This window comes from Cyprinus carpio, chromosome A16 (genome assembly GCF_018340385.1).
Source record: "Cyprinus carpio isolate SPL01 chromosome A16, ASM1834038v1, whole genome shotgun sequence".
Lineage (NCBI taxonomy): Eukaryota > Metazoa > Chordata > Actinopteri > Cypriniformes > Cyprinidae > Cyprinus > Cyprinus carpio.
In genome coordinates this window covers 23,241,135-23,251,157 of record NC_056587.1, presented here as the reverse complement: position 1 = coordinate 23,251,157, position 10,023 = coordinate 23,241,135, and the positions used below count along the sequence as shown (strand labels likewise).

General features: G+C 40.1%; 1 protein-coding gene across 1 annotated transcript; it reads right to left on the bottom strand.

The window, feature by feature from the left end:
- Positions 1-430: 430 nt before the first annotated feature.
- On the bottom strand, positions 431-6,733 carry LOC109098071 (tripartite motif-containing protein 16-like). Its single transcript, XM_042773302.1, has 6 exons — positions 6,101-6,733; positions 5,627-5,722; positions 5,323-5,547; positions 1,344-1,503; positions 1,162-1,209; positions 431-948 (listed from the first exon to the last, which is right to left on the bottom strand). Exons 1-6 carry the CDS (start codon positions 6,671-6,673, stop codon positions 431-433), a joined length of 1,620 nt encoding a protein of 539 aa, XP_042629236.1. The 5' UTR covers positions 6,674-6,733.
- Positions 6,734-10,023: the final 3,290 nt, after the last annotated feature.

Sequence of the window (10,023 nt, the reverse complement as noted above, 5' to 3'; positions counted from 1 at the left end):
ACTTCTGACTATTTTGTAGTAAGTAACGAATAAACTTAGGGGAAATGTATTGGAGTAAAAGTATACATTTTAATTAGGAAATGTAGTGGTGTAAAAATAAAAGTTGGATGAAATATAAAAAACTCAGTACAGATACTCCCAAAAATACTTAATACTTAGACACTACATTAAAAACCAAATCAACACAAACAGGTTGAGAAAAGCACAGAATCACATGGTCACTCAGCAGGACTCACACACATTGATCTAACTGTCTGTATGAGGATTTATTACACACATTTATCCGGACGTTATTTCAGTGACCAAGTTCAGCTGCAGTATTAATGTCATTAAGAGAAAAGAAGAGACTCTATAACGTCTCACTGTTACTGATTTATCATGCAGCTCAAAGCATTATGGGTAGAATCTCTCGTCAGTCTATTCTGATTCATCAACACAGTTTCACTGATGATCTTTTTTTAACCCCAAACCCAGGATAGAGCGGCTTAGTGAATGTGGTCTGGACTGTGTGGATGAGGCTCATTGTGTCAGAGACGCTGTAGAAGGACAGAGTTCCTGCACTGTGATCCACAAACACTCCTATTCTACTGCTGATGGACTCTACAGGGAGAACAGTCTGTATGTTATTGTGTATGAATGAGTAACTGGAGGGAGAGCAGATCAAACTCCAGGACTGATCATTATATCCAAACAAACACTCATCACCCCGTCCCTTCCTGCTGATGCTCTTATATGACACTGATATAAACACACGTCCTCTCCACTCCAATTCCCAGTAACAGTGTCTACACACACTCTCTCTACACAACACCTGACATACACAATCAAATCTGTCTGGATGATCAGGATACGACTGGACTGTGTAAGTGAATGTAGTCTCTCTGTTGCTCTCAGACAGACTGAGGTTTTTATTCACTGTGTTCAGATCCAGAGTGAGCTGATGGGAATCTAATGGAGATAAAACACATAAATGTCAGGAATTATTAATCTTTTTGATTCTTTCATGTAGCTGAACTCATGTTCAGTGTATCATCTGTGTTTTAGTACAGATGACCAGATATCTGTGCAAATCTTCATTTACATCATCAATTATAAAACTCTTCTACAGGAAAACCATGAACACACTCAGTGAGTTTTCTGCTGGTTTTCTTACTGACTTACATTGTAGGAAGTCCTTCCTGGTTCTGGGAACAATGTTGGTGAATGTGACTGTGGAAATCAACAGACATGAACAGTGTGATTCTCATGATCCTGTATCTAACACATTTCTAATATGATGTTCTCCATGATATGAGATGATGATGGACTGGTTTCTGAGAGCAGATGAATCTCCAGGACTTTACCTCTGTCTGAGATCTTCTTGAGCTCCTCTTTGCAGAAATCCTCCAGTTTGTCTCTCAGCTGATGGACAGATTCAATCAGACCATCAGAAGAGAAGAGAGAACTGAAGAGATCATCATTTACGTCTGTAGATTCAGGAGGTGCTGAGAGAGACTGGAAACTCTACAGAAAACACAAATCAAAACTCATCAGCTCCACACTTCACCCAATAACCTGCAGGAATATCAGATTTGTGCGGGTCTTGTAGTTATTTGACACAAAAAGTAGAAATACACTGTTACAACTTTCTTGTCAAGGATAACACAATAAAGTTGTGTTAACTTATTTCCATTGTGGTCCTTGCTTTTAATAGAGAAAAGAAGAAAATCCTAGTCAAAAATCATAATTAAATTCACTCACACCCATAAAAATAACAAACAGATCAAACAATTCCTTATACATTCAAATCATCTGATCTAAAAACAGTCTCTTCACCCATATTGACTCGACTGATCTTTAGTAACTCACCTTAATCCAGCTCTTTCACAGCATCAGCTTTATTCTTCTCATATTCATTAAATCAGATTAGAGCTACAGATTCTAGTATTTGCCACTTACGCTATATGTGAACTTTCTACGAAATAGTTTGGATGATATAAACATTTGTTGTGTTTGAAAATTATTACTATATGTGTAAAGAAGAGCTCGACGGCGCCATGTCTAACGGTATCAAGCTAGCACTTAAAGAGCAGCAAAGTACTTTGGATTCGGTTGTGGCCTCGACAGTAAAAGATGCGATAGACTCTGTACTGACCCCGGTATTGTGTGACCTACATATGGACATACTCTTATCTTTCGTGTGCTGAGATGACAAGACAGATCTGCGATCCTGAAGGGTGCACGGCAGGCATACCCGGTGAAACATAGGCAGGATAATGTCATGCTGCTGTTTTTTCCTGACTTCAGTCCAGCCACGTCTGTTAGGAGGGGGAGCCTCAGGCTGGTCCTTGGGAGGATGGCAGTGCTGGGTCTGCGGCCATTTCTCATCTGTCCTGCGATAATTAAACTACGGCACAACGGTGAGCAGATGATGTTCAACTCTTCTCAGAAAGCGGAGGATTTGATCAGCTCAATCCAAATATTTTTCTGTATTCTCGGTAATGTGTGGTCTGCTTTGGTTCGGGTTCAAAGTTGTTTGACGTTCCTTTTTTAGTGCTACTTTTATTTTATACAACAGACATTAATATCTTTATTTATTTAATTTGAATTTTAAAAGGTTTGCGCACTTGGGTGGTTTGGTATATAGAGTTACTTTAAGGAGATCTCATTTTGTGCGGGATTGGATTGTGCCATCTTCTGGTCGACCATCTGTTTCTTCGGTGTGTGGTGGAGTTGTTGATCGCATTACAATGCCTTTTTCTGTCAAATCTGTTTGGAATCGGGATATATGATTAATCTGACCTTAATTTATCTGTCGACTTGGGAGAAAGTGTGGTCTAACCTCAGTTTAACCTCTAAAAAACTTGGCTCATTGTCTCACCTACGCCCTCTAAGCTGCGCGCGCGCGCGGCCGCGCACTTCTTCCACCGCTGCCGCGCAGAAGAAACAATGTGCCGCGCACACGCATAAATGAGTTGGGAAAGCTATTTGCGAAAGCGAATGAATTGCAATGCTCGGGTAAACCGCTATAGAGCTGATATCACGTTAAGAGTTAGAACCGGTGAATGCGGTTTACAGTTTCATAGAAAGGGAATGATGTGCGCCAAATGAGTCGCTGTTGAAACCGAATATTTTAATGGTTGCGTAGCCTACGAAATAGCTCAACTCGAGAGCCGACGCAAACGCAATGACATGTGAAATAAAACGTCATCATGTATTTAAAGAAGAGTGGCTTGATTAAGTGCTGGAAACAGCGGATGATGGGCACAGAACGGTAACAAAACTCAGAGACATTTACAGTCACACAGGTGTAGTGTGCAAACTGTACATCATAGGGATGTTTAGATAGCTATAGAAGAATTGACGTTCACGTTTTTTTTTTTTTTTTTTTATATTTAACTTACAGATCTCAGTTTAAATGCTTCAGTTTCTATTCTATTCTATTCTATTCTATTCTATTCTATTCTATTCCATCAGTTTAAATGCCTCAGTTTGTTTTGATATTATATTATGTTAGGCCTATATTATTAACCTAATAAATAATTGACTTTGTTTTTTAATGGAGTCTCTGCTCATCAAGGATGTATTTATTTTATCGAAAATACAGAAGAAAAAACAGTAATATTGTGAAACATTATTGCAATTTCTAATATTGGTTTCCTGTTTTAATATACTTTAAAAATATCATTTATTCCCGTGGAGCAAAGCTGAATTTTCAGCATCATTACTACAGCCTTCAGTGTCATATTATCCTTCAGAAATCATTCTAATCTGCTAATTTATTATCAGTGATGAATCTGTTGTGCTGCTTAATATTTTTACTTTTTTTTTTTTTTTGAACGTTTTACTTTTTTCTTTAATTCTTAGATTAATAAAATTTTGGTGATTCTGTGATTCTGTTTATATATAAATCTTTTCTAAATATATGTCTTTATTATCACTTTTTATCCATTTAACACATTCTTGCTGAATAAAAGGTATTAATTTCTTTAAAAAAAGAAAAGAAAAAAATATTGACCACAAACATTTTAGTAGTGTATATTGTAACACAAAATTTCTATTTTGAATAAACACTGTCCTTTTTAATTTTTTATTTATCAAAGAATCCCGAAAAAATACCACAAGTCCCAAAAAAATATTATGCAGCACAACTGTTTCCAACATTGATTATAAATCATCATATTAGAATGATTTGTGAAGGATCATGTGACACCGAAGACTGGAGAAATGATGCTGAAAATTGCTTTGCTTCATAGGAATAAATTATATTTTAAAGTATATTAAAATAGAAAACTTTTATTTTAAATTGCAATAATATTTCACAATATTATTTTGTGAAATAATATTCAATATTTTTATCAAATAGATACAGCCTTGATGAGCATAAGAAACTTATTTAATAAACATTATTGATCCCAAACTTTTGAATGGCAGTGTATTATACTGTATATATATATATATATATATATATATATATATATATATATATATATATATATATATATGTATTATACTATATATATAATATACAGTTTTCTCAGGTAATCTAAAATGTACATCATTTAGTCACGGGTCTAATACAAATACAAATAGCACATTAAAGTTAAAAGTTACACACTTTTTTTTGTGCGCGCTGTACATGTCTGGTATAAAGAATGTTTTTGCACAGGTGGCCGAAATGTCCGCCCATTAGAGAAAAGTTTTGCTCAGCAAGAAAAAAAATTAGAGGGAACATTGATCAGTTTAACCTCTAAAAACTTGGCTCATTTTTTATAAGTTATTTATGGAGCATGTATAGTGGCTCTGGGTGTGTGGATGATGTCTGTTCTTGTTGTTTTGGTGTTTTGTTTTGTTTGTTATATGTATAAAAATAAGTAAAAACTTGATCACAAAAAAAAAAAAGACATAGTCAGGTTTGGTTTGGTTTCAATATGCTGAAGCATTGCAAATATACAGCCTGACTTCATGTTTGGGGTCTTCGTCGTCAAATTCATCCATGTGTTTCAGGTCAATAAAGATAATTTTTATCAGGTTTGAGGATCATCTGATCCAGTTTTAATTAATGTTAATCAGAATCTCTTTTAATGAGTTTCACTGATTTCACCATGATGTAATAAATCTAAAGGGGAAATTAGGTAAAAAGTTGAGATGTAAGTGAATTTTTGAGATTTCCAGATCTGAAAGATATTTGTAAGTGGCGTCTCTTTCATAAGAAGATGATCAGATGAGAGTCTGACTGATGATTATATAATAAGCCACTTATGAAATGTTTCTTTGTGACTCTCTGTCACAGCAGGATCTGCTCAAGTCCACTCTGACTCTGTTCTTCTAGATCTGTGTTACCTGCAGGAACTGGATGTGGTCCTGTGTGTGTGAAAGCTGCTCCAGCTCAGCGTCTCTCCTCCTCAGATCATTGATCTCCTGCTCCAGTTGTTCTTCAGCTCGACTCACTGCAGTCTTTTCCTGATCTCTGATCAGTCGTATCACCTCAGAGCAACTTCTCTCAATGGGGCAGGTGAGCTCAATAAAGATCCTCTCACTGTCCTCCACTGCTGTCTGTGCAGAGTGCTGTTAGGACACACAGTGATTCAGCTTCAGTGAGTCTGAACTGAGGAGGAGACAAACTTTTCTTCTTCTCCAGACTCACCTTATGAGACTCCACAGTCTCTCTCAGCTGCTGAAGATCTTTCTCTCTCTGCTGGATTCTCTGCTGGAACGTCTCCTGCATCTCCTTCAGCTGCTTCTGCAGGACAAACAGATGATAATGAATGTAAGTGTAAGTATTATAAAATTTAAACTGAAACAGATGTAGAGCTTCAGACTGACAGTGTTTCTGCTGTGTACAGTAGCAGAGCTTGTATTTTGACTTATTAAAGTATATATTTTGTCAAAGAACAGGTGAGTAGTTCACTCCATAATTTTATGTTTAATCAAAGCCTGTTTAGTGAAAGTTTGTGTTGATTAAGGTTTCTGGTGCATTTTCAGCCAACAGTGAACCTGCTGTTCATTTCTGCTGCCGTGTGATGTGTGAATGCTGTAAGCTGTTCATATAGGGCATATTAAATGAGTGTCATATGAAATGAGTGTCAGCAATATTTCATCAGTGTCTAGTTTTAAATACCTGTTTCTCTGTCGTCAGTTCTGCAGCTGATACAGTGTCATGGTTTTTATGTTCATCCATCATACACAGCACACATATACATTTCTGATCAGTGCGGCAGAAAACCTCAAGGAGCTTCTCGTGTTTCTGGCAGATCATCTCCTGCAGTCGTCCAGTGGCATCAATCAAATTGTGTCTCTTTCCTTTAAACCAACTCTCATGTTGTTCGAGGTGATTCTGACAGTAAGAGTTCAGACACAGCAGACAGGACTTGATGGCTTTGTATTTTCTTCCAGTACAGACATCACACTGCACATCTCCAGCTACAGCATCACGGTCAGCAGGACGTTTCCTCTTCTTCAATTTCTCTGACACTTCAGCCAGCATGTTGTTTCTAGCTAAAGCAGGTCTTGGACTGAAGGCCTGTCTGCACTGAGGGCAGCTGTAGACTCTCTTCTGATCCTCCTGATCCCAGCGGGCTGTAATACAGTTCTCACAGTAACTGTGTCCACACTGGATGGTCACTGGATCCTTCAGGAGATCCAGACACACTGGACACGTAAACTCATCCTGAAAATATCTGGCTTCAGCCATTTTACTGCATGAATACAGACACGAACACACAAGGGCTCAACTACACTTTCACTTTCTCTTTCCCTGAACTGATTTCTGTTTCCTGGTTCTGTGTTTGAGTGACGTGTGTAAAACAGACGTGTCTGCGAGTATGTAAAGCTCCTGTAGAGTTTAGTTTTGACACACTTGAGTCTTATTAAAGTAAACAGTGATAGGGATAGTGATGTATAATGTATAAGTAAGATAACCCATACTTGTAATTTTCCTCTGAATTCAACCCATCGAATTGCACAGAGACAGCAGCGAGTAGTGAACACACACACACACAAATATTCTTTCATTCAACTTTATTTCCAGACTCAAGGTCCATTAGCAAAACACTAAAACAATACAAAACAGTACGAAACACTTTAAAAAAGACTGTTTTCTCATAAGTGACTGGTATCGCACCACAGTAATCCTAGGATTTTACAACAACATTATAATAGCATTCTGTAAATCATCCAACTGACAAATAAACGTATACATTACATTTCTTGATGACCAAGATGGCAGCGCTGATTATGTGATTAGATGGCCTGCTTATCTCGGGTCTGTTCGTATTGAACAGCTTTGCCTTGACATCTTACACTCGACAGGAGCTTTTGGATATTGGTATGCATTTTTTCAACAGTTTTATCACCAATCCTTGACTCATCCCTGAGATCTCCAGAACACCCGAGGCTACGCACTCTACCTGGCCAGGCGGAAGTGCTCGCAGGTGGCGTCGAGATCGTAAACAAAAGTGGGGGAAGCGTGAAGGTCTAAGAGCTAAGCTAAAGTTAACACCACTCCAGCTCTCTGTACCCAGCATTTTACTCGCTAATGTGTGGTCACTGGTGAACAAAATGGACGAGTCATGACTTCGCATCACTCACAGTAAGAGACTTTTGGATTGCAATGTCATGGTTTTCACATAAACATGGCTACACAGCGACATACCCAATAATGCTATTGAGCTAGCTCAGGGGTAGGCAAGTTCGGTCCTGGAGAGCCACAGTCCTACAGAGTTCAGCTCCAACCCTAAAAAAAAATTCACCTTGATGAGCTTGTTCAGGTGTGTTTGATTAGGTGTTGAAGCTGAACTCTGCAGGACTGCGGCTCTCTAGGACCGAACTTGCCTACCCCTGAGCTAGCCGGATGCTACACACTCTGGGCAGAAAGGACAGCAAATGACTCCAGCAAGACCAGAGGTGGCAGATTGTGCATTTATGTTAACAAAGCTTGGTGTATGAACACTGTCGTTGCGCTAACCTAGTGTTTCTTATGGTTAAGTGTAGACCTTTTTATCTGCTGCGGGAGTTCACTTCCACCATTATAACTGCAGTCTGTATTCCACCGGATGCTAATGCCAAGCTTGCTATAAACAAACTGCATGCAGCCATTAGTAATCATGGTCAGGATGTGTTGTGGGATGATTTTATTTTTGGTGGTGATTTGAATCACTCCAAATTAAAGACTGTGCTCCCCAAATTCCATCAACATGTTTCCTGCCACACTAGAGGAGACTAAACTTTGTATCATGTTTACACAAACATCGATGGAGCTTACATTGTGACCCCCCCTCCCCTACAGTCTGATTACCTTTCTTTGTTTTTCACCCCTAAGTATTCACCCCTCATCAACCGTGTGAAGCCATCTGTGAGGACCATCAAAGTGTGGCCATCTGGAGCAGACTCTTTACTTCAGGACAGATTTCAATACATGGACTGGAGTATCTTTGCTTCTCAGGCTGCCTGTGCCTCTCACACAGACATTGATATCTATACCTCCTCTGTACTAGATTACATCAACACCACCATTGAAAGTGTTACAATAGAAAAACAGATCACAACGTACCCTAATCAGAAGCCATGGATGAACAAGAACGTGAGACTCCTGCTGAAAGACCGCAACACTGCCTTCAGTTCAGATGACGCTCAGGCCTACAGCAAATCCAGGGCTAACCTGAGGAGGGGCATCAAAAAGGCCAAGTACTGCTACAAGCTAAAGGTAGAGGAACACTTTTCAAACTCTGACCCCCGATGCATGTGGCAGGGCATCCAGGTCATCAGTGACTACAAGCCAAGCAACTCCACTCCAATGGTCTCAGACGTCTCCTTCGTTAACAAGCTAAATTACTTTTATGCTCACTTCAACGGTAAAAGCAAAGAGATGGCTACCAAGATCACACACTCAGCAGACCACCAACCCCTCAAACTCACCTCCACAGAGTCTCACCTCAGTCTACACTGCACTGAGCCGGATCAACGCACGCAAGGCTGCTAGCCCGGACGGCATTCCTGGATGTGTTCTTAGGGCATGTGCAGAGCAGCTTGCAGAGGTCTTCACAGACATTTTCAACCTGTCCCTCGCCCAAGCAACTGTGCCAACATGCTTTAAGTCCACATCCATTTTGCTAGTGCCAAAACACTCCTCCCCAATGTGCCTGAATGACTACCGCCCTGTAGCACTCACACCTATTGTTATGAAGTGCTTTGAGCGACTGGTCCTAGCACATCTCAAGGACTGCCTCCCACCCACACTGGACCGACACCAATTTTCCTACTGTAACAGTAGGAGCACAGAGGATGCAGTATGCACAGTGCTGCACTCGGTACTCATACACCTGGACAATAACAACACATATGTACGGATGTTGTTTGTTGACTTCAACTTAGCATTTAACATTGTCATTCCCTCCAAGCTGACCACAAAACTTGGAGACCTGGACATTAACACCTCCCTCTGCAACTGGATTATGGACTTTCTGACCAACAGACTTCAGCATTTTAAGTCAGGCTACACCTGCTCCCCCACCATCACACTCAACACCGGCGTACCACAGGGCTGTGTGCTGAGCCCATTCCTCTACTCCCTCTACACCCAGGACTGCAAGCCTATGCATGGATCCAATTCCATCAAGTTTGCAGATAACACCACGGTGATTGGCCTCATCAGAGACAACGATGAGACTGCCTACAGGGAGAAGGTACAGCACCTGGCTGCATGGTGCACTGACAACAACCTGCTCCTTAACACCAGTAAGAGAAAGGAGCTCATTGTGGACTTCAGGAAGAAGAAAGGAAGCAAGCATGACCCCATCAACATTAACGGGATGGTTGTTGAACATGTCTCCAGCTTTAAGTTCCTGGGAACCACCATCTCAGAGGACCTGTCCTGGACCACAAACACCTCCAGCCTGGTCAAGAAGGCTCATCAGCGCCTCTTCTTCCTTAGGACTAGGCCATACAACCAGCTGTCTTCAGCCATCCTGGTGAACTTTTACCGGTGTGTGATTGAGAACATCCTGACCAGTTGTATCACAGTCTGATATGGGAACTGCTCAGTTG

What these genes read in the sequence shown, in the direction of transcription:
- LOC109098071 (XM_042773302.1), bottom strand. Translation starts at nt 6,673, where the DNA reads ATGGCTGAAGCCAGATATTTTCAGGATGAGTTTACGTGTCCAGTGTGT. An exon ending in ACCACATCCAGTTCCTGCAG is followed by an intron (nt 1,504 to 5,322) that starts GTAACACAGATC and finishes TGTTTTCTGTAG; the next exon opens with AGTTTCCAGTCTCTCTCAGC. An exon ending in CAGGAAGGACTTCCTACAAT is followed by an intron (nt 949 to 1,161) that starts GTAAGTCAGTAA and finishes TATCTCCATTAG; the next exon opens with ATTCCCATCAGCTCACTCTG.